Genomic DNA, 24,933 nt, shown 5'->3' on the forward strand with positions numbered 1-24,933 from the left:
ACTTGCAGTAAAATGAGGATGTTGAATTTGTAATCAACACAGTAAAACTCTAAGGAGGTCTCATTCCACAAACTCTCTACGCCCCACGGTGACCTCTGAAGTGGATGCCCACATGTAGACACTTCAAAGAGCCTCCCGGAAGGAGCAGCCTCCCTTGAGATTGAACTTGAAATGACAGGACAAAATTCACTTTCTGGACACTATTATTCCCTTTAGCCTCATCCTATTATTTTTGGTGCCTATTTTGTATATTTTCCACAGATGATGACATTGTTCTAAACACTCTGGTATATGGGACTTTCCTGGTGGTCCAGTGGTTAAGACTCTGAGCTTTCACTGCAGGGGGTGTGGGTTCGATCCCTAGTCGGGGAACTAGGATCCCGCATGCCCTGTGAGTGGTAATGAACAATCATATTACCCTGGACTTCTTGCTGGCCAGTCAAAGCAGGGTGTGTTTGGCTGCCAGCATCTCTTGCTGTACCTAGTTTAATATTTAACTGGCTTGGTTCTGGATGGCGAGCCTGGCTGTGGTATATCCTCCATTTACCTCGAATCACCCTACTGGGAGTCATGGTCCCAGTCACTCTTGTCAGATGTTCCCTAAAAGGAACAGAACCATTTTGGTCCAAGCTCTATCAGGACAGTTTGTTAGGGTATCTGTGTTAGTCCCCTATTGCTGCTATGATAGGTGTCGACAAAAGTAATCAATAAGCAATCTACAATAGGAAAAGAAAAGAGTTTTATTTGAGCCAAACTGAGGACTATAGCTTGGAAGCCAGCTTCCCAGATTACTTTGAGAAACTGCTCTAGAGAAGCCTTGTTTTCAGTACAGCTTTATGTCTTGTGAGAACAAAGAACATCAAGAAGGTCAGGGATACATTCCTTCAAGGTTTAAAAAAAACAGATCAGCACGTGCACAGCTAGTCAGTGTGGTCTTGGCACCTGGAAAGGGAGTCTTAGTATGGAAGGAGTACCAGCATTGGCGTCCCAGGAAGGGAGGCATTTAATCTTTATTTATTTTTTTAAAAAATTTATTTATTTATTTTAATCTTTATTTTTTTATTTTTTTATTTTATTTTTTTTTTTATCTTTATTTTTAACATGGACATTCTTTACTTCTGGTCAATGGACACTTTTCTTTAATAATTAAAGCAGACTGCAGTGCATGTTTGATAGGCCACAAACAGGCTATTTTTCTTAGCATAAAATGCAAGTTAACTCATGTATAGGCCAGAATGACTTCCCCATACCTCAATATGTGAACCTCTCTTTTTATCACAGGTTACCAGAAACTTAGTATCTTAAGACAACACAAGTATTTTATCTTACAGCTGTAGAGGTCAGGCATCTGGACTGGGTCTCACTGGGCTAAAATCAGGGGGTCCACAGGGCTGTATTTCTTCCAGAGGCTGGAGGGAAGAATTCATATCCTTGTCTTTCCAGCTTCTAGAGATTGCCTCCATTCCTTGGGTCATGGCTCCACATCGCTCTGACCTCTGCTTCCATCCTCACATCTCCTTCTCTGACTCCTGCCTCCCTCTTTCACTTACAAGGATCCCTGTGACTACATTGGGCCCACCTAGGTAACCCATGGTAATCTCCCCATCTCAAAAGCCTTAATTTAGTCATAACTGCAAAGTCCCTTTTGCCATATAAAGTAACATTCAGAGGTTCTGCAGATTAAGACATGGGTAATTTTGGCAAGGGGCACAATTCTGCCTACCACAAAAAGTACCTAAAAAGAATTCTTAGCTAGATACATGAAAGATTGGGGGCTAGAGGTGTGGAGAAATGGTGCCCTTGAGACTTTGCCTCTATCCACATAGACTATGCAGGCAAAGACTTGACCTGTGGTGAGTCTGGGAGTTGGCCCTGTGATCCTCCCAGAACATGAGAGGATGGGAGGCCTGTCATGAGAGTTTCTCATTGCCTCCTGGGTTCTGATGCTGTAAGAGGCTTTCTTCTCTGCCACCTTCAGAATATAAAACTGCTTAGCTGTGTCTAGATTTGGCTCTTCGACTACAGGGAAGAGGCCCAGTCACAGATTAGGGGTTAAAGTTGGTGGTCATTTGGAGCCAGAAGTAGAGGATCTGATTTTCCCCAGAGTATTGCTCAAATGGTGTGGTCTAATACAAGGTTTTTTCAGGGGGCGGGGAAGGGTGGAGGTAAGGGATAATTAGGGAGTTAGGGATTGACATGTACACATTGTTATTTAAAAAGGATAACCAACAAGGACCTACTGTATAGCACAGGGAACTCTGCTCAATGTTATGTGGCAGTCTGGATGGGAGGGTAGTCTGGGGGAGAATGGATACATGTATATGTATGGTTGAGTCGCTTTGCTGTGCACCTGAAACTACCACAATATTGTTATCGGCTATACTCCAATATAAAGTAAAAGTTTAAAAAACATCAGTTTATATAAAAAAACTAAATATAGATATTGAACAGCAAAAAAAAATAAGGTTTTGGTTTTTTTGTTTGTTTGTTTGTTTTGGTTGTGCCACACGGCCTGTAAGATTTTAGTTCCCGGACCAGGGACTGAATCCTGGCCCTCAGCAGTGAGAGCGTGGAGTCCTAACCACTGGATCGCCAGGAAATTCCCAAGTCCAAGGTTTTTAGTTCCATTTCCTGGGTCTCCAGAGCAGATTCGAGTTTGTTCCACTTTGCCTTCAGTGGAGCAAAGGATAAAGTACATGGGCAGTAGGTGAGGGTGTCTCTCTCTCCTGTGAAACTTTTACTGAATAGAATGCATTTAGCTAAATCTATAACTCCAAACCATTTACCCATGTTATTTTGAATGTCATCCATTAAGGTGATGATATTTGGTAGCGATGTTATAAGAAGGGAGTAGTCTTGTTTAACCCTCTATAGTCTGTAGGCAGCCTCCATATATTCATACTGGCTCAGGACACACCAGGGAACTGAAAGGTGACATGGTAGGAATCAGTACCTTCTTTCAGTAAGTCAGCTATGACAGACCGTAATCCTTCAGCGCCTGTCCTTAGCCAGTACTGTGGCGTATTGGTCACCCACATGGGTAGGAGAAAGTTAACTGGTTCCCACCAGGTGACACCCACCATAGCAAAAGCTTTAGGCTTATTTCATGAGGTTGACCAAAGCGGTCCATTCCAATAATGGGAAAAGGGAGAGTCTGGGAGGAACAACCAGGACAGAAGCATCTCTTAGCAAAAGTGGGCTGATTTTAATAGTTAAGCAGGTAATTGCCCTTTTAACTCATTCTCCTCCCAATTCATTCACTTCCTGGGGTGAAGGGGGAGTGCTTCTTGGGGGGAGGTCCTTAAGGAGAGAGATGATGTGTATTTCCTCCTTCAAGAGAGAATCAGCGCCTCTGTTTTTGGCCTTCTCCTTTTGCCCTTTTGGTCTTTTGTTACTTTTTGGATGGTCACTGGCAAAGCAGAGGATAAAGTATCTCAATTTCTACACAGTATTCCTATTGTGGGACACCGTGCTGCATTTTTTTTCTCCAGTAGAGGGCACCAGACCTTTTTTTCCAGGATCCTCCACTCCATCACTTCTCATCTCCCCAAGAGTTTGGGCTCCTACCTCCTCTCTAGGTGTCCTCCTGGTGAGAAGCTCCCCTAAGCAGGGCCCAACGCCCATCTCGTGGTTTGGAGCATTCTTTTAGTAGGGTAAGCCATCTCCTTTGGGCTCCTAGGGAGGCAGGGATATAAACTTCCTTGACTTTGGTTACTTTAAGCAGTGTTTTAGTTGGGCCAACCCAAGGTTTGGGGATGGGGTCTCAATATCCCTCTGGGGAGCAGTGAGAATGATGCTGTCCTTCACAGCAGATCTGATTGGGTCACAGCAGAGGCGTGCTGGCTGTGGACAAAGATGCCTCCCCTAACTGTGCTTCGGAGACCGGCCTTGGCTTGCCATTTCTGCCTTATTGGCTAGTTAACCTGCTATAGTGGTCCCCAGGGATGAGGACATCGTCTTGTCTCAAAGTGCCCCAAATCACCAGCCTGACTGTGGGACCTCCTCTTGCTACAGTCCCACCCCTCGACCTGATCCCACCCTAAACTCAGCTCTTTGGAATATTCAACTAAGCCACGCCCCTAGGCCTGGTCGCGCCCCATCTCCGCCCCACAGGCCTAGTAAACCAAGCCCCGCCCATAGCCTGGTCCCGCTCCAGGCCCTCTCCAACCCCAAGTCCTAGGTTGACACAGCTCCAAGACCCAGTCGCGTCTCTCCGTGGAAGGAAACTAGTACTTCTCCTCCACTTGCGGCTGGAAGCTGCCACCGCCCCTCCCAACCCAAATTTCCCAGCTCCCGAGGCCCGGCCCCTGACGCTGTGCTTGGCGCAGAAACCGGAAGCAGCTGTGCACTTCTGCGCGTGCGCAAGCCGGCGGCCATGTCCCCTTGCAACCCCGTCTAAATCTGATGTAAATTTTAGCCTCGGTCCGCGTCCTACCTGGTTCAGCCCAGCCCGCCCCAAGTCTGGTGCGCGGGAGGTGGAGAGCTTGGCCTTGGGGTCAGAGGCCAAAAGGCGGCCGCTTGGGCTGTGCCCACCGCTCCACGCTGGGACACCCGCGCCCGGGGCCTCCAGCAGCCGCGGCTGGTACCAAACTCACTGAATCAGGAACTCTGTGAGAGTCCAGCAGTCGGGGTGAGTCTGCTGCAGGCGAGAGTTGGAGAGCCATCCTCGTATTTAATCGGCCTCCAAAATCATCCTCTGCTCTCTTTCCAGAAAGGAAAAGCATCCCTGCCATTCGGGTTACGGGGACGAGAGTCTCAACCTCGTCTCTGCGCAGGTCTGTGGATTTCGGCTTGTTCTGTGAGAATGGGGTGACATTTGCCTAACTCCGTCCCCACCTCTCCCTTCCTGATGCGAGAGATATTATTTTTAACCTGTGATTTTTTTTTTCTCTTCCTGTGGGCATCAGTTTGCTACATTATATTCAGCTGCATAAAAGTGAACTGATTACTTAGTATCTTTTTAACCCCCCTTGCCAGTTGCAGCTCTAAATGTTAGTCATTTATCTGTAGATTTTTTTTGAATTTCACACCGAAAGTGTGATCATATGTCAGTTTCTGCGTTTTCTTTCTAATTTTGTGTACCTCATATTCTTTTTATTTATTTAGTGCGTTTGCCAGGACTTTCAGTTCAATGTAGAATAGCATTTAAGTTGCATCCTTGTCTTGTTCCTGATCCCAGAGGGAATTATTCTGCCATTTCACCATTAAATAGAATGTTTGCTGTAGGTGTTTGTAAATAATATATATTTTTTCTAATTAAAGCCTATTTCCCTCTAGTCCTAGTGGGTTAAATTATTATCATCAATGCATATTGATAGAGATCAGTCACTATTTTGTATCGAAGGGGATGAGTCATGTGATCTTTTTCTATTAATGTGAATTATATTAATCATTTTAATTATGTTAATCATTTTAACCACACTTCATTCCTAGGAGGAAATGAACTTATTTTGTGATTATTATCTTCATTATTCATTTCTGGACTGTACTAATACTTTAATATTTTGCCCTTGTATATATGAATGAGATCTTTCATATATTTATGTACGTGTGTGTGTGTGTATACACATATATTTGAGTTTTGAGTACTTTTCTGGTCTTGGAAATACACAGGAAAACAGCACCCCCCCACCCCCCCAAAAAATGGAATTATGAATCCTTTACTTACTTGGTGAACCTGTCTGTAAAACAATCTGCAACTTCTGTTTCCTTTGTAGGTATGTTCTAAACTGCTAATTTTTTTCTTTAATGACTGGATGTAAACAGGTTTTGTGTTTATATTCATTTATTTATTTTATTTTATTTTTTGGTCCTGCAGCATGCGGGATCTTAGCTCCCTGACCAGGGATCGAACCCGTGCCCCCTGCGTTGGAAGCGCAGAGTCTTAACCACTGGACTGCCAGGGAAGTCCCTATATTTTTTAATTTTTTAAACATTTTTTTCACTTTATTATTTTTTTAATTGAAGTATAGTTGATTTACAATGTTGTGTTAATTTCTGCTGTACAGCAAAGTGACTCAGTTATACACATATATACATTCTTTTTTAATATTCTTTTCCATTATGGTTTATCCCAGGATATTGAATATAGTTCCCTGTGCTATACAGTAGGATCTTGTTGTTTATCCATTCTATATGTAATAGTTTGCATCTGCTAACCCCAAACGCCTAGTCTATCCCTCTCCCACCCTTTCTCCCCCTTGGTAAACACAAATCTGTTCTCTATATCTGTGAGTCTGTTTCTGTTTTGTAGTTTCATTTGTGCCATATTTTAGATCCACATATAAGTGATATCATATGGTATTTGTCTTTCTTTTTCTGACTTACTTTACTTAGTATGATAATTTCTAGTTGTATCCATGTTGCTGCAGATAGCATTATTCCCTTCTCTTTTTTATGGCTGAGTAGTATTCCATTGTGTATATGTACCACATCTTCTTTATCCATTCATCTGTTCATGGACATTTAGATTGTTTCCATGTCTTGGCTATTGTGAATAGTGCTGCTTTGAACATAGGGGTGCATGTATCTTTTTGAGTTATAGTTTTCTCTGGGTATATGTCCAGGAGTGGGATTGCTGGGTCATATGTTAATTCTATTTTTAGTTTTTTGAGGAACTCTATACTGTTTTCCATAGTGGCTGCACCAACTTACATTCCCACTAACAGTGTAGGAGGGTTCCCTTTTCTCCACACCCTCTCCAGTGCTTGTTATCTGTAGACTTTTTAATGATGGCCATTCTGACCAGTGTGAGGTGGGGTACCCCATTATAGTTTTGATTTGCATTTCTTTAACAATTAGCATTGTTGAGTATCTTTCCATGTGCCTATTTGCCATCTGTATGTCTTTGGAGAAATGTCTATTCAGGTCTTCTGCCGTTTTTTTTTTTTTTTTTTTGGCTGTGTGGCATGTGGTATCTTAGTTCTCCGACCAGGGATCAAATCCGTGCCTCCTGCATTGGAAGTGTGGAGTCTTAACCACTGGACTGCCAGGGAAGTCCTTCTGCCCATTTATTGATCGGGTTGTTTTTTTGTTGTTGTTGAGTTGTATGAGCTGTTTGTGTATTTTTGCAATTAAGCCTTGCTGGTTGCATTATTTGTAAATATTTTCTCCCATTCCATAGGTTGTCTTTTCGTTTTGTTTATGGTTTCCTTTGCTGTGCAAAAGCTTGTAAGTTTGATTAGGTCCCATTTACTTTTGTTTTTATTTCTGTTGCCTTGGGAGACTGACCTAAGAAAACATTGGTACAATTTATGTTGGAAAATGCTTTGCCTATGATCTCTCCTAGGAGTTTTATGGTGTCACACCTTATGTTTAAGTCTTTAAGCCATTTTCAGTTTGTTTTTGTGTATGGTGAGAGGGTGTGTTCTTTTTTTTTAATTTTTATTGGAGTATAGCTGATTTACAGTTTTGTATTAGTTTCAGGTGTACAGCAAAGTGAGTCAGTTTTATATATATGTATAGTATATATAGTATATATATATAGTATATATATAGAGTTATATATATAGTATATATATACTATATATGTTTTATATATATAGTATATATATACTATATATATAGTATATATAGTATAGTATATATATATAGCATATATATGTGTGTATGTATATATATATATATATATATATATATATATATATACTCTTTTTTAGAGTCTTTTCCCATATAGGTCATTACAGAGTACTGAGTAGAGTTCCTGTGCTATACAGTAGGCCCTTATTAGTTATCTATTTTATATATAGTAGTGTGTATATGTCAGTCCCAGTCTCTCACTTTATCCCTCTCCCTCCTTGCCCCCTTGGTAACCATAAGTTTTTTTTATACATCTATGAATCTATTTCTATTTTGTAAATAAGTTCATTTGTACCTTTTTTTAGATTCCACGTATAAGCAATATCATATGATATTTGTCTTTCTCGTCTGACTTACTTCACTCAGTATGACAGTCTCTAGGTCCATCCATGTTGCTGCAAATGGCATTATTTCATTCTTTTTTATGGCTGACTAATATTCTACTGTATATAGATATTCTAATATAGATATACTAATATTCTACTGTATATATAGATATTCTACTGTATATATATATCTTCTTTATCCACTCCTCTGTTGACGGACATTTAGGTTGCTTCCATGTCTTGGCTATTGTAAATAGTGCTGCAGTGAACTTTGGGGTACATGTATCTTTTTGAATTATGGTTTTCTCCAAATATATGCCCAGGAGTGGGATTGCTGGATCATATGGTAGTTCTATATTTAGTCTTTTAAGGAACCTCCATACTGTTCTCCATAGTGGCTGTACCAATTTACATTCCCACCAACAGTGTAGGAGGTTTCCCTTTTCTCCACCAGCGAGGTTGTGTTCAAATTTCATTGATTTACATGCAGCTGTCCAACTTTCCCAGCTACACTTGCTGAAGAGACTGTCTTTTTCCCATTGTGTATTCTTGCGTCCTTTGTTGAAGATTAATTGACCGTAGGCGTGTGGGTTTATTTCTGGGCTCTCTGTTCTGTTCCATTGATCTGTATGTCTGTTTTTGTGCCAGTACCACACTGTTTTGATTACTGTAGCTTTGTAGTATTGTCTGAAGCCTAGGAGGGTTATGCCTTTCACTTTGTTCTTTTTCCTCAGGATTGCTTTGGCAATTCTGGGTCTTTTATCGTTCTATATAAATTTTAGGATTATTCTAGTTCTGTAATGTCATGGGTAATTTGATAGGGATGGCATTAAATCTGTAGATTGCTTTGGGTAGTATTGCCATTTAGCTTTATCTGATTCTGTTTAAGTTTTTTAAAATATTGTTAATTTTGTCACATACTCATTTTTTTCCCTAAACCTTTATGCTGTTCTTTTTCTGCCCTTATAAGTCAATGGTTACCCCATTGATACTGATTTTTCTTCTACAGGAATGGATGATATTTGTAAATACAATTAACCCTTGAGCAACATGGGTTTGAAATGCACGCGTCCACTTATATGCAGATTATTTTCAGTACTAAATACTACAATACTACAGGATCAGTGTTGGTTGAGTCCTTGGGTACTGGGGGCTGAATATGAGTTATACTCATATTTGCTACTGCTGGAGGGTTGGTGCCCCAACCCCTGCAATTGTTCAAGGGTCAGTTGTATATAAATATATGTACCACACCAGCCATGGATTTCTAGTGTTATCTGAAACAGTTATTTTAATTTCCTGCTTCTACCCTGTCACATAAGTAGTCCTGATTTGCTAAAGATAAATATGTGTGTATCTCCTTATCCCTATAATGTGATGCATTTTTATATAGCATATACCACCACCTGATAATATTTTGTTAATTTAGTGGTCCTCCTTCAAACGATTATAAGACCCAGGCACTTTAGTATTTTTCTGTTTTGTTCAGTGCTGTGTCTCCTGTGACTGCACATAGTAGGACAGGGTGAATATTACCGAAATAAATATGAGATGAAGGAGCAGGAGGTCAGGGCCTTAAGGGAAGCATCCCTGCTGAAGACATAGGGCTTAGTCAAGAGAAGGAGCTCAAAGATAAAACACTTGAATAGAATACTTCATTTGTCTACTCTCCATAGTGTGCCCAACAGGGTTCTAGGCCAGACCCTGGTAATGTTAGGGCATAAGGGCCTCACTGACAACTAAATTGTAGGGTATATGTTCAGAAATACACTCATTGGGCATTTAGGCTTTGAAGGTAAATACAGCTGCATACACACAGCTCCTCAGCAGCTTTCTAATTGAGTAGCATTGAGCACATAGTTAAGTGACTCTTTCCAAGATTCTTCAACTATAAACTGGTTTTGATAGGATCTGATTTGCAGAGTTTCTATGAATAATCTTTTTGCAGAGGTATAGGCATCTCTTTGCCAAGTCATTCTCATATCTTGGTTGCTTAAATGGAGCATGTTAGTAAAGAATGTTACAGTTTGTATTGGCTTTAAAATACATACTTCATCCACGGCAGTGGAAGAAACTGTTGCATTTTCGTTATTTGAAATTTGTGCAGTAGTGCTACAGATATCACTGAGAGATGACACACACTGCTAACTTCACTCCGAGTGTTCTTGGTCTGCTGCTGCTGTACCTCCTGTACAATTCCTGCAGAATTGAGTAGGAGAAGTCTTCTCTTGCCACCTGCATGTGGAATTCAGTCAGTTGATGCTCTTTCTCAAAAACCAGGTTTTGGGGACCCTGCAGCCCTTGTGGGAGAGGGTCTAGTAGTCAGGGACTGAGGAGTAATACATGTTAGCCTGCCAAGCAGTACAGAAATAAATATTGGAAGTGGAACCCCCGGAAGTCTGGCATACAGGTCACACTTTCCTGGATTTGAGATGGTGTGTATATTCTTACTATTGAAGGCATTCTCTGATTTTTTTTTTTATGTTTTCATTATTATGGTCAAATTGACAGTTAAATTTTTTTAGACTACAGTTAACTTGCTTACAAAATGGGACTCTTAACCTGTTTTTTTTTATGATCTACAAGAACCAGAGGACTGTTTTATAGCTCTAGAGGAGATAAGATTGCTCTAACTTCTTCCCCCCTCCCTCTATTTTCTTACAAGATTGATGTGTGTTTGCTTGGGTGTCTTGGGGCTATGCATGTCTGTGTGTGTGTGTGTTTTGAGGGGAGTGATCACTCCTAACAGATATGCTGCAAAATCCACAGTCTTGATTATGGAAATTGTGGGGAGACCCAGATTCTCGTGTCTTCTTTCTCCTGCCTCAGCTCTAACTTCTCAATACTCTGTCTTTCTTCATGAAGGGAACATGGAGGAAGAAAGAACAGCTGCTGAGTTACAGAAAAATATGACACAGGTGAGTAAGAGCTAATAATTCTCCAAAAGAATATTTCAGTTCCACCGGGCCATCGATCTCCTAATTGTTTAGAGCAGGGGTCAGCAACCTGTTCCTGCATTGGGCCACATAGTAAGCATTTTAGGCTTTGAAGGCCATAGAGTTTCTGTTTTACTCAGTTCTGCCATTTTAGTGTGAAAGCAGCCATATACAGTGGATAAACAAATGTTTTATTGTGTTCTAATAAAACTTTACTTACATAAATAGATGATAGGCTGAATTTAGCTCATGTTGTATAATTTACAGCCCCTGGCCTTGAGTGCAAGAAAATGTGGCCGGCTGTGGGCCTGGGTTGAATGTTGTGCTTCTTGCAGACTCCTGGGCCCAAGGTTTGTGGGGAGTGAAAAAAAAAAAAGGAAAGCTCTCTGTCCCTCAGTGTGTTTTTATTCATTAAAACCTCATCCAGATTTGACCCAGTGTTTCGTGTTGTGCTGGTTGCTGTGGTGGGATATAAGGAAGCAGTGAAATTGTTTCTGTAACAAGGAATTTTTGCTGGTTTCAATGTAGAAATTATTATTTCATTTCTAGAGCATTTCATTTCTGCTAGATCCTCTGGATGTTCTGGATTATTGTAAGACTGGAATTGGTCACCATCAAACTGTGGAAAGATAAATTTATTGTTTCAAAAGTGTTGTTAAATCTGTGAGAAAATTTGATCAGTCAGGATGCTTATGTAGAACGAAGAAGATCTGATGACTGAATCCTAGGGTAGATGTTGGGAGAATAGAATCTTCTGAACTTCCTATGAATTGATTCTCAGTTCCTCAGTATTTCCAGCCTCATTCATCCTCCTGCACACATTGGGGGAGTTGGCACTTTTCTGAACAAAATATGTGGAATGTTTTAGGAACCAGTGGTCTTTGAGGATGTGGCTGTGGACTTTACCCAGGAGGAGTGGGCTTTGCTAGATCTCGCTCAGAGAAACCTCTACAGAGATGTGATGCTGGAAAACTTCCGGAACCTGGCCTCATTAGGTAAGGGTGGCAACATTCCTTCATTTAGTCGTTTAGAAAACAGTTTTATCTTACTAATTGACTTTGTTCTAGGATTTGGGTTGAGGAATTGGAATAAATTGGTAAATAAGACAGACATGGTCACTGACCCCAAGGAACTTACAGTCTAGTGGGTTCACCATGAAAATAAACAATAACAATGCATATTGTTGAAATATTCTACCAGTATAAAACAGCAACAGAAAAAGAATCAGTGGAAATCTCCTTATCCATTCTGACACTGGCACTGAATGCAGACTTTTCATTTCATCCAGTGTTATAAAGATGCTTATTGGTCTTATTTTTCTTCATTCAGTCATTCTTTCATTCATTAAGCATTTTTTTTGAGGGTGAACTCTATATCAAACCCTTTTGAATGTATACTATAAAAAACAAGATGTGACTGTATTCAAAATGCTTAGGTGTAATGGGCAAGAAGATAAATATGAAATTAAGATTAAAAAAGAAAGAAAATAAACATGTATTGAACTGACTTTCTCTTTTTCTTGTGGTTGGAAGCCTCAAGGCTTATTAAGTGTAGAAATTGTGGGCACAGACTTCGGGGGTCACTTTGGGGCACAGGGAGAAAATTGGTGGTTTGGGACCTTTTGAGAATTTTACAGCGTTAGTGCCCTGTACCCAGAGACCACCAGTTAAGCAAGTTGGGTTTGTTACTTTGAGCAGTGAGGGAGAACACATGCCATGGGGAGCCATGGCATGTCTCAGAAAGAAGGTGTTAGAAAGTAAATATTATAGGATTTGTGTACTTAGGTTGAATGACTTGGGGGTAGGTCTGTGGAAGCAGGCTGTATTGGTTTCCTAGGCCTTCCATAACAAAGCACCACAAACTGGGTGGCCAAGAACAACAGAACCTTATTCTTTTAAATTTCTGGAGGTTGGAAGTCTGAAATCAGGGTGTCATGACCCTTCCGAAGGCTCAGGAAAAATCTCTCCTTGTCCCCTTCCTAGCTGTTGGTGGTTGCCAGCAATCCTTGGCTTGCAGCTGCATCACTCTGATCTCTGCCTCCATCTTCACATGGCCTTCGTCCTCTGTCTCTAAGTCTTTCTGTCCTTGTAAGGATGCCAGTCATTGCATTTAGGGCCTACCCTAATCCAGTATAACTTACCTTAACTTGATTATATCTGCAAAGACCCTATTTCCAAATAAAGTAACATTCTGAAATTCTGGGAGGACAGGGATTTTTTTCTCAGTACACTTTATTTTTCTTAGAGCAGTTTATAGGTTCACAGCAAAATTGAGTAACAGGTACAGATAGATATTCCCCATATACCCCCTGTCCCCATACACTCACAGCCTTCCTACCAGAGTGGTATATTTGTAACAGTTGATGAACCTACACTGACACATCATTATCACCTTAAGTCCAGAGTTTATATTAGTGTTCACTTTTGGTGTTGTACATTTTAAGGTTTGGACAAATATATAATGACATATCCACCATTATATTATCATAAAGTAGCTTTACTACCCTTAAAAATTCTGTATCCCCTTCACCCCAATTTATCTCTCCTTCCCCACAACTCCTGGCAACAACTGATCTTTTTACTGTCTCCATAGTTTTGCCTTTTCCAGAATGTCAAGTAGTTGGAATCACACAGTATATATATATATAACCTCTTCAGACTGGCTTCTTTCACTTAGTAATATGCATTTAAGGTTTTTCCACCTCTTTTCATGGCTGGATAGCTCATTTCTTTTTAGTGCTGATTAATATTTTATTGTCTGGATGTACCACAGCCTGTTTATCCATTCACCCACTGAAGAACATTTTGATTGCTTCCAAGTTTTGGCAATTATGAATAAAGCTGCTCTAAACATCCACATGCAGGTTTTTGTGTAGACATGTTGTTAACTCCTTTGGGTAAATTCTAGGGAGTGCAATTGCCTGTCTGTATGGTTAAGAGTATGTTTGGTTTTGTAAGAAACTGCCAAACTGTATTCCAAAGTGACTGTACCATTTTGCATTCCCACCAGCTCCACATTCTCAAAATTCTTTGTTGTCAGTGTTCCGGATTTTGGCCATTCTTATAGGTGTATAGTGGTATCTCATTGTTTTGATTTGCATCTTCCTGATGACATATGATGTGGAACATCTTTTCATATGCTTATTTGCCATCTGTGTATCTTCCTTGATGAGGTGTCTGTTAAGGTTTTTGGCCCATTTTTTAAATCGGGTTGTTTATTTTCTTTATTTTTGAGTTTTAAGAATTCTGTGTATATTTTGGATAACACTTCTTTATCAGATATGTCTTTTTCAGATAATTTCTTCCAGTCTGTGGCTTTTTATTCTCTTGGCAGTTTTTTCTCAGAGCAAAAGTTTTTAATTTTAATGAAGTCCAACTTGTCAATTCTTTCTCTCATGAATTGTGTCTTTCAGGTCATTATCTGTTGACCTTAAAAATAAGATAGTTATTTTACCAACAAAAATGGTTTATTTGGGCATAGCAGAGGAATTGCAATTTAGGACAAGAAAGCTATAACAAAAGCCATAGGCAAGTCCAAAAAACAAGGGAGAAGAACATAATTTTATAGAGAAAAAGGAGGAATTTTGGAGAGGTTGTTTTGGATGAAAGTCTATTGGAGAAAAATGAGAATTCAGGGTGATGATGGTTTCATATTGGCTTAGTTGCTGGGGTAGTTGATTTCTTATAGGGGATGCAATGTACATCTTTTCCTGTCAGGATTATAACTGGTGATTCTTGATGATTCTTTTTTTTTTTTTTTTTTTTTTGTGGTACACGGGCCTCTCACTGTTGTGGCCTCTCCTGTTGCGGAGCACAGGCTCCGGACGCGCAGGCTCAGAAGCCATGGCTCACGGGCATAGCCGCTCCACAGCATGTGGGATCTTCCCAGACCGGGGCACGAACCCGTGTCCCCTGCATTGGCAGGTGGACTCTCAACCACTGCGCCACCAGGGAAGCCCTGATGATTCTTTTGTTGGAGTCTGTAATCGACAATTCTTCCTGTAATTTGTTTTTTTATAAATTTATTTATTTTTGGCTGCATTGAGTCTTTCTTGCTGCACGTGGGCTTTCTCTAGTTGCAGTGAGTGGGGACTACTCTACGTTGCAGTGCACGGGCTTCTCATTTTGGTGGCTTCTTGTTGTGGAGCATGGGCTCTAGGCACATGGACTTCAGTAGTTGTGGCACGTGGGCTCAGTAGTTGTGGTTTGTGGGCTCTAGAGCACAGGCTTAGTAGTTGTGGCACACGGACTTAGTTGCTCCGTGGCAAGTGGGATCTTCCTGGACCAGGGCTCGAACTGGTGACCCCTGCATTGGCAGGCGGATTCTTAACCACTGCGCCACCAGGGAAGCCCTCTTCCTATAATTGATGTCCTGTGGAACTGCATGAAAGCTTCTCCTTCCAGCCTCTCAACTCCATTTTAGTGAAGTTTCCCCTGATTAATTTTCACCTATCTAACAAGTCATCGCCAAATCTTAGGTCACCTACATTTTTTCCTATGTTATCTTCTAAGAGTTCTATAGTTTTATGTTTTACATTTAGATCTGTGATCTATTTTGAACTAAGTTTTTACTCCTTATTGATGGGGCCCCAACTTTTCCTGAAGCTTTGGATGCCTCCCCCTGTATTTTGAGTTAATTTTTGCAAGAGTGTAAGGTCAAGATTCTTTTTTTTTTTTAATGTATGTTGATGTCTAGTAGTTATTTTAGCACTGTTTGTTGGAAAGACTATATTTTTCTCCATTCTATTGCCTTTGCACCTTTGTCAAAGATAAGTTGACTATATTTATGACTATATTTATATTGACTTATTTATGGACTGTATTCTGTTCCATTGATCTGTTTGGACATGAATTTTTTTTATATTATGCTGTCATTTATTTATTTATTTTTATTGGAGTAGAGTTGCTTTACAATGTTGTGTTAGTTTCTGCTGTACAGCAAAGTGAGTCAGTTATACGTATACATATTTCCACTCTTTTTTAGATTTCCTTCCTATTTAGGTCACCACAGATCATTGAGTAGAGTTCCCTGTGCTGTACAGTAGGTTCTCATTAGTTGTCTATTTTATACATAGTAATGTATATATGGACATGAATTTTTTAGGGGCACCATTCAACCCAGTCCCTAGGTGTTCACTTTAGATTGGATGCTGACAGAAATCTGGATGCAGGGGAAATTCTATTAGTATTTTGTGGATGGCACAGTGACATTTTTTTGTCTGTCCCTAGGCTAAATTATGAAGTAGCCTTATTTTGTTTCATCTTATCATGGTCTCAGAGTAACCTTGTCTGAGATTGGTATTCTGAGATTATTTATCTTCAACAGGAGAACAGTATGTCCTGCCTGTGAATATTGGACCAGTTTCTAATAATACTGAGGTTTAGGTGTGAATGTCAGATCAGTTCTAGACATCACACCACCCCCTCCCACCTTAAAAAAATAAATTCAACATTTTGTTGCAATTAAGCTCCTACTTGCTTTAGAGTAACAGAAGAGCAAAGTTTTTGCCCTGTCTCATGGAAATGTTTATGGTTCCTCATTGTTTTCCCTCATGATATACCTTTCCACATGAACAGGGTATCCACTACACACACCCTATCTGATCTCCCAGTGGAAACAAGAGGAGGACCTGGAGATAGCAGAGAGAGGACCCACCCAGGGGGAGCATCAGGAAGGCAAGAATCCTTGGGAGAAACTGACTTGGTTGGGGGATATTACATTTGGAAAAATCAAATAAAAGCAAAGTGAAACTTTGCCATGTCTGAGGAAGCTGATCTTCCACAGATACCTTCGATTACTATTTTGACTTTTCATCAGTCCTTGTTCTTGGGAAAGCCCATATTTCCTCTTTGTAATGTAGTATTCGGTCATGTGCATTTTACCCAGTTCCTTTTTGTTTTGCTCCCCTAGGAATACCCTATTTATGTTACCATCAGTCTCAATCTTTGTGGGATTATTTCTTAATTGCTTTGCCATTTTGACCCTGTGCTTATTGGGAAAGTCCTGAACCAGCCACACTGCCAAAAGTCCTTCTTTCATGATGCCTTTACTTTTTTGTTTCAGGTTTTGAGACTCAACTTAAAACTAATGAATTAGTCGCCGCACAAGATATTTATGGAGAAAAAATATCCAGTGAACAGAATGTAGTAAGATTCAAAAGGAGTGCTTCCTCGTTGTCCATTTTACACAAAAGCTGGGAATACCATGGTTTTGATTATCAGAACAAAAACCATGAGAGACATTTGAGGTGAGTGCTATTCATATAAGAAAGAGTAGTGTCTCAGGAGAGAATCTTAAAATGTCATGAAATTAAAAAAACATGTATATAAAACTTGGTCAAAAATTGTGATTTCATATGGAATTTTCATAAGATATTTTTTCCACAAATGAGACTGAGCTCTTCCATGTTTGACACATAATTCATTTGTAAGCAACCATCAGAAAAACCCCATAAGCCAAAAACTCAGTGATAACATTGGCTATCGTAGAGCCCTCTGTGAGAACTTTCAGCTTATCATTGGACAGGGAAGGAAACAGATGTAGTCACTGAAAATGGTAAAAATTTACTTGCTGCTAATAATGTGATTTTTATTTTTTAAAAGAAGTCACATGGTGGAGAACATCTATGAACATAACGAAGAAAATCAGTGTAGACAAACTTTCAGCCATATCTCAAATCTTAATATACTCAAGAGAACTACTGAAGTAAAAGCCTTTGAATGCCAAGAGTGTAAAAAGGCCTTCACAGATCATTTATCCCTTAAGAATCACATAAGGTCTCACACTGGAAGCAAACCCTATCAGTGTAAGGAATGTGGGAAAGCTTTCCATTTTTTTGCTTGTTTTAAGAAGCATATGAAAACTCCCACTGAAGAGAAACCCTATGAATGTAAGGAATGTACCAAAGCCTTCAGTTGTTCTTCATTCTTTAGGGCGCATATGAAGATTCACACAGGAAAGACAAACTATGAATGCAAGGAATGTGGGAAAACCTTTAGCTGTTCTTCATCCCTTACAGAGCACAAAAGAATTCACAGTGGAGATAAGCCTTATGAATGTAAGGAGTGTGGGAAAGCCTTTAGTTGTTCCTCCTCACTCTCCAAACACAAAAGAATTCACAGTGGAGATAAGCCATATGAGTGTAAGGAGTGTGGGAAGGCCTTCAGTTCCTCTTCTCACCTTATAATACATATAAGAATCCATACTGGAGAGAAGCCTTATGAATGTAAAGAGTGTGGGAAAGCCTTCAGTGAGTCCTCAAAGCTCACCGTACATGTCAGAACACATACGGGAGAGAAACCCTATAAATGTAAGGAATGCGGGAAAGCCTACAATTGTCCATCCTCCTTAAGTATCCATATGAGAAAACACACTGGGGAGAAACCCTATGAATGTCTGGAATGTGGAAAAGCCTTCTATCTTCCCACTTCCCTGAATACACATGTGAAAAATCAAAGTAGAGAGAAACCCTACGAATGTAAGGAATGTGGAAAAGCCTTCAGTTGTCCCTCGTCCTTTAGAGCACATGTGAGAGATCACACTGGAAAGGTGCAGTACGAATGTAAGGAATGTGGGAAGGCCTTTAGTCGTTCCTCATCCCTCACCGAACACTTAAGAACTCACAGTGGAGAGAAGCCTTATGAATGTAAGGAATGTGGGAAAGCCTTTATTAGTTCCTCCCACCTTACGGTACATACAAGAACTCACACTGGAGAGAAACCTTATGAATGTAAGAAATGTGGAAAAGCCTTCATTTACCCCTCAGCCCTTAGGATCCACATGAGAACGCACACTGGGGAGAAACCCTATGAATGTAAGGAGTGTGGGAAAGCCTTTCGCCATTCTTCATACCTTACTGTCCACACAAGGATGCACACTGGAGAGAAACCCTTTGAATGTCTGGAATGTGGGAAAGCATTCAGTTGTCCTTCATCCTTTCGAAGACACGTAAGAAGCCACACTGGTGAGAAGCCCTATGAATGTAAGGAGTGTGGGAAAGCCTTTGTTTGTCCCGCTTACTTTCGAAGACATTTGAAAACTCACACTAGAGGAAACATATAAAGTAAGGAATAAGGAAATGTCTGCAAGGCTTTTTCAGATCTTAGCACACAAGGTCTCACACTGTGGAGACACCCTGTGAATGTAGGAAATTGTCGCTCATCGTTTTGAAGACTTGAGAACTCACAACTAAGAGGAACCTGTGTATGTAAATCATGTGGTAACACCTTCATGAACGTCACTTACTGTGTTCTAAGAAAATTCATACTAGAAGCAAAGATTGGTGCCTCATCCTTAAAGTGGACTACTGCTGGCTTGTTGATTTCCAGTTTTAATTTTCTGATGAATGTTTAAGGTGATAAATTTCCCCTAATACCATTCAGCTGTAGCTGCATATGTTTTATGAGGTGCTTTTGTTTTGGTTTGGATGTAAATGTTATTTCCATTACAGAGTTTTTTGGACCCATCGGGGAGTTGAAGTGTATTTTTTTGTATGCAGGCATGAGTGGTCTTTTTTTATTATTATTATTAGTTTCTAATTTACTCTCATTGTTCTCTAAGTATGCAGTCATTGTGGTTATCAACACTTCGGTATTTGTAATTTCTTTTGTAAATGGTAATTTCATTTTGATCTAGTATGGCAGAAACTGGAAATTGCCTACCCAATATTCCCCCACCCCCCCCTTTTTTTTTTTTTGGCAGTACGCGGGCCTCTCACTGTTGTGGCCTCTCCCGTTGCAGAGCACAGGCTCTGGACACGCAGGCCCAGCAGCCATGGCTCACGGGCCCAGCCACTGCGCGACATGTGGGATCTTCCTGGACCGGGGCACGAACCCATGTCCCCTGCATCGGCAGGCGGACTCTCAACCACTGCACCACCAGGGAAGCCCTACTTGTCCTTTTTTAATGTATGTGTATCTCTGTCTATATCTAGTTACATACATATACGTAAAATATGTTATAATACACGTAAATTATGTGTATTTTATATGTGTGTGTGTGTGTGTGTGTGTGTATTGCAGATAACTTTTCCCAGTCTCTGACATGTCTTCATGCTTTTCATTTTTGTAAACTATAAAGGGAATTTATTGGTTTGATTACTGAAAAATCCTTGGGTATAAGTAACTTCAGAGGTGGCTGGGTCCTGGAGCTAAAAAGATGTTATCTGGATGAGTTCTGTTTCCATGTCTCGTCTGTGCATCATTCTGCATTAGCTATTCTTCCTTGTGGGCTCTTTTTCTTCACAGTGGCCCTCAGAAGATCCAGGCTGCTTTCTTTCTGGGTTGAAGTCTCAGGGAGAAGAGAGTGATTGTCTTTCTGAACAATTCCAATATGATTATTACAGTTAAATCTGATTGGCTCACTTGCCAACTGTGATCGAATCACTGTGGCCAGAGGAATATAATTCTCTGGTTTGTTTAGGACTGGCTCCCATACTCATCCAGAAAAAGAGAGTGGAGTCAGTCCTAACTGAATCATAGGGTCCTGGCAATTGTGATGTATATGGCGAAGGGAAGGAGGCAGCAGGGGCAGGTAGGGTGTAGAAATAGAGGCAATAATAACATCAGCTAGCACAATATGCTCATTCTGGTCTTAGCAATGGTAGGGAACTATGAAGTCTGGGAACTCTCAGCCAAGGCTAAGTAGTTCTAGAAATCCTTTCAGAAAGGTTTGATTCCATCTGTTACCATCTCTTTAGATTGCTAAGATGGTTTCTCAATCTTTACTTGGCTTTTCAGTATTTTTGGATATCCGGTAGCAAGAGCCTTCCAACTTTTTTATTCATCAGGATTGTCTTCCTTCTCTGTTCCTGATTTGATTCTATATTAATTTTAGATCTTACCAATTTTCACAAATCTTCTGGGACTTTGCTTGGGATTGCATTGACTTTAGAGAATAACCTGAATAAAATTGACATCTTTACAATACTGAGTCTTCTAATTGATGAACATAGTATAATTATCCATTTATCTAGGTCGTCTTTAATTCCTCTTAACAGTGTTTTGTAGTTTTAATTGTAGAGGTCTTGAAGTAACTTTAATTTATTTCTAGGTATGAGATATGTTTTCCTTTGTAAATATTTTTATTTATTTTTCGATTTTGGGGGCTAGCACATAGGATTGCAATTTCTTTTTGTACATTGATCTTTTATCCATGATATTTATAAATTCAATTATTTATTCAAATAGTTTATGAATTATTTCGGATTTTCTGTGTATACAATCCTGTCAGTGCCAATAAAAGAAAGTCTTACTTGATTTCTAAACTTTACCTTTTATTTTTCTTGCCTCATTGCTTTATAGTGATAAATAGAAATGGTAAAAATGAACATCTTTGCCCTGTTCCTGATGTTAGGGGAAAGTATTCTATATTTTACCATTAAGTATAATAATAGTTGTAAGTTTTTCATAGATAACTTTTTTAAATGAAAGGAATTCTATTCCTCGATTATCAAAAGAGTTTTTTTAATCATCAATGATATTGAATTTTATCTAGTGCCTTTTCTGTCTATGTCAGAGTCTTTAAAAACTCCTTTGGTCTCAATGTGGTGAATTACTACATTCCTTGATTTTCAAATGGTAAAACAAGATGTATTCCTGGAATAAACTATACTTGGAAATGGTATATATATTAGCTTATTAGCCTTTTCATTTTGCTAGATTCAAAATGCTATTTAAAAAAAATTATTTCTGTGTCTGTGTTAATGAGGCTTGTCTTGTAATTTCTTTTATGTTAATATACTTGTATGCTTTGTATCAGGTTTACACTGCTTCATAAAAGAAGTTGGAAATTGTTTTGAAAAACTTTATATGAAATTTAAACTATCTACTATCTATTTTTTATGTGTTTGGAAAAATTCACCTGGGAATCTAGTTTTGGGTTTTCTTCATAGGAAGCTTTTGTAAGATAGTTTCACTCATGAATTACACCAAACATAAATAGACAAAAGGTTATTTAATTTTTTTATTTGTTTTTGTGTTAGTTTTGCTAAATTGTATCTGTCCATTCCATAACTTTCCAAATTTGTTGGCATAAAGTTATTCATAATATCCTATAATTTCTTTTTAATGTCTGAAAGCTGTAATTATATCCCCTTTTTCATTCCTGATCTTGGTAGTTTATGTGGTCCCTTTCTTTTTCTTCATCTTGGTAGGGATTTTGATATGTTAATTATTTTTGAAGAACCAACTCTCAGTTTATTATGCTTCTAATTCTTTAATTTTTGGTCTTATTCCTTCTACTGAATTTGGGTTTAATTTTCTCTTATTTCCCTAGCTATTTGTGATAGTCACTTGTATCAGTGCCTGCCTTCTACTGTGTCCAATTTGCTTATATAACCATCCAATCAGAATATTCTACTATTAGCATTATCAGTTGAAATGCATTTGAGATATATGCAGAGGATCACCTTTATGTGCCTGTTATCATAAGGCCGTATGGTTTCCTTGTTGGAATGGAAAGAAAACTGGACTGGAATCAAGGCACCTGATTTCTAGTCTTCACTTCTCAACTTTACCTCTGTGACCTTTGAAAAAAGTCATTTAAGCTTTCTGGTCCTTTGTGTGTGTGTGTGTGTGTGTGTGTGTGTGTGTGTGTGTTAAAGTCTTTATTATGTAATAATTACAAGTTCATATTTTTGTAAAAAAAAATGTATATGGAAGTCCCATGTATTCATCACCCAGTTTCCTCCAGTGGAAATCCACAGAACTTATTCAGATTTCACCAATTTTAAATATGTGTGTGTGTATGTGTGTGTGTGTGTGTGTGTGTGTGTGTGTGTTTGCAGTTTTAGCACTTGTGTAGATTAATGGAACAACTAACCTGTTTTACCCTTATAAATGACATCCATAGCTCCTCAGTAGTTAAAGTAAAATTTATGACTAGTCCTGGATTCCTTCTTTTAAAGTGACTGACACTTCATAATGACTCAAACATTTGTTGAATAAATACATTTACCTGTGCTTTCTGCTAATAAGGTATATAGGACACAGTGTTCTGATCAGATCTATCCTGCAATTCATCATACACATTGTTTTATGAAATATGATAAAATGTGGCACATATATACAATGGAATATTACTCAGCCATAAAAAGAAACGAAATTGAGCTATTTGTAATGAGGTGGATAGACCTAGAGTCTGTCATACACAGTGAAGTAAGTCAGAAAGAAAAAGACAAATACCATATGCTAACACATATATATGGAATTTAAGGAAAAAGGGATGTCATGAAGAACCTAGGGGTAAGGCAGGAATGGAGACGCAGACCTCCTAGAGAACGGACTTGGGGTTATGGGGAGGGGGAAGGGTGAGCAGTGACGGGGCGAGGGGGAGTCATGGACATGTACACACTAACAAACATAGTAAGGTGGGTGGCTAGTGGGAAGCAGCCGCATGGCACAGGGATATTGGCTCGGTGCTTTGTGACAGCCTGGAGGGGTAGGATGGGGAGGGTGGGAGGGAGGGAGACGCAAGAGGGAAGAGATGTGGGAGCATATGTGTATGTATAACTGATTCACTTTGTTGTAGGGCAGAAACTAACACACCATTGTAAAGCAATTATACCCCAATAAAGATGTTAAAAAAAAAAAAAAAGAATTCTAAACCCAGCACCTCCCTCTGTGAGGCCAGATTATCCAGAGAAGCTCTAAATTACCTGCTTTTCTGTTACCTTTCTCAATCATAAAATATATTTTAAGGCTAATATATTTTTTAAAAATCTGGAAGGTGTTAAAAAATAGACAAGGGACAAGAAACAGTTTTTGTGTTTAGTCTAGGACAGATATATTATCAACACTAGCCATAAATTAATCAAAGCCATTCAGTAGCATCAAAGGTGCACATAGGAAGTGCTACTGCAGTGGCTGCGGTGGGACCACAACCTTTCTGTGGGATCAGAAACACTTCCTTTTCTGTCCCAAGTTTTTAGACCATGGAGGAGTTTAGAAGACAGATTTAGAGAGGGCTTTGAAGAGAAGGGACTTATTTGGTTTTATGATATCATAAAAGTAAGAGAAAATAATATTTAACATTTCATGAGTTTCACTCTGTATCATTCACTATCTTAATATTTAAGATATTTCTATATATTAACGTATTTGATCATCACAAAAGCCTTATGAGGCAGATACTTATTATCCACCTAACACACCATAGTGAAATAGCAGAAATGAGCTCAAATAATTGGCCAGCGTTGTATATTTAGTACATAGGGGAACTATGCCTGAATCCAGAAACCATGGTTTTTATTACTATACTATACTGCCTCCAGAGATCAAAGAATTCTGAAGAACCAGTTAGGACAATCAGGCTTGTGTGTGGTTGGACAGGGAACTATTAGGGTAAGCTGTGGCTGAGAGCATTTTCATATAACCTTCACTTAGCATCTTCTGGGCAAGCACCAGATATCTTTTCAACCATCCACAGCATATGGGCTCCTTATATTATGGAAGGAGTGTGATTACAAGGGAAGGAAAGAATCCAGTCAATAAAGCATGAGACCAACATTGCTTTATCTTTGCGTGAAAACATATGGCTTGTTGTTAGCATTACATAAATATTATTAGTTTGATTCAACTGAACTAGTTAAGGTTTATTGAGCTCTGTGTCAGGCACTGTTTGAAGGACTTTACAGCTGTAATGCATTTTCTCTTCACACACACAAAACACTTTGAGATAGATTCTGTCATTATCCACATTTCACAGATGGGGAAATTGAGGCAGAGAAACTAAGGAGTTTGCCCAAGGTCACACAACTGGCAGCTAAAATCCGCCTGGCCTCAGAATTCACACGTGTAACCACCATGTGTTACTACAGTTGACCCTTGAACAATGCTGCAGTTAGGGGCACCAACATGGAGCAGTAGAAAATCCATGTATTACTACAGTTGACCCTTCATGTAAGTGATTCTGTATTCGCAGATTCAACCAACCAATCACATAGTACTATAGTCTGTGTATAAGTGGACCTGCACAGTTCAAACCCATGTTCAAGGGTCAACTGTACTCAAAAGAGGAATTTGTGGGAATAGTATTTTTTCTGTTGCACAGCAACAAACACGGACAGTCTAGGTCCATTTTCTAATTCAAAGTAC

The 24,933-nt window shown here is 39.4% G+C and overlaps 1 protein-coding gene across 1 annotated transcript in view; it reads left to right on the plus strand.

The window, feature by feature from the left end:
* The first annotated feature begins 4,339 nt into the window (after window positions 1-4,339).
* Window positions 4,340-24,933, plus strand: part of LOC137221074 (zinc finger protein 699-like) — a 75,169-nt gene continuing 54,575 nt past the window's right edge. The window contains exons 1-7 of the mRNA XM_067730268.1: window positions 4,340-4,630; window positions 4,712-4,775; window positions 5,819-10,822; window positions 11,709-11,835; window positions 16,417-16,515; window positions 16,904-17,087; window positions 17,443-18,898. Of these exons, the coding sequence (XP_067586369.1) occupies window positions 10,574-10,822; window positions 11,709-11,835; window positions 16,417-16,515; window positions 16,904-17,087; window positions 17,443-18,898 (2,115 nt within the window). The 5' untranslated portion in view covers window positions 4,340-4,630; window positions 4,712-4,775; window positions 5,819-10,573. The remainder of the gene's footprint in view (window positions 4,631-4,711; window positions 4,776-5,818; window positions 10,823-11,708; window positions 11,836-16,416; window positions 16,516-16,903; window positions 17,088-17,442; window positions 18,899-24,933) is intronic.

Source organism: Pseudorca crassidens, chromosome 3 (assembly GCF_039906515.1).
Source record: "Pseudorca crassidens isolate mPseCra1 chromosome 3, mPseCra1.hap1, whole genome shotgun sequence".
Taxonomy (NCBI): domain Eukaryota; kingdom Metazoa; phylum Chordata; class Mammalia; order Artiodactyla; family Delphinidae; genus Pseudorca; species Pseudorca crassidens.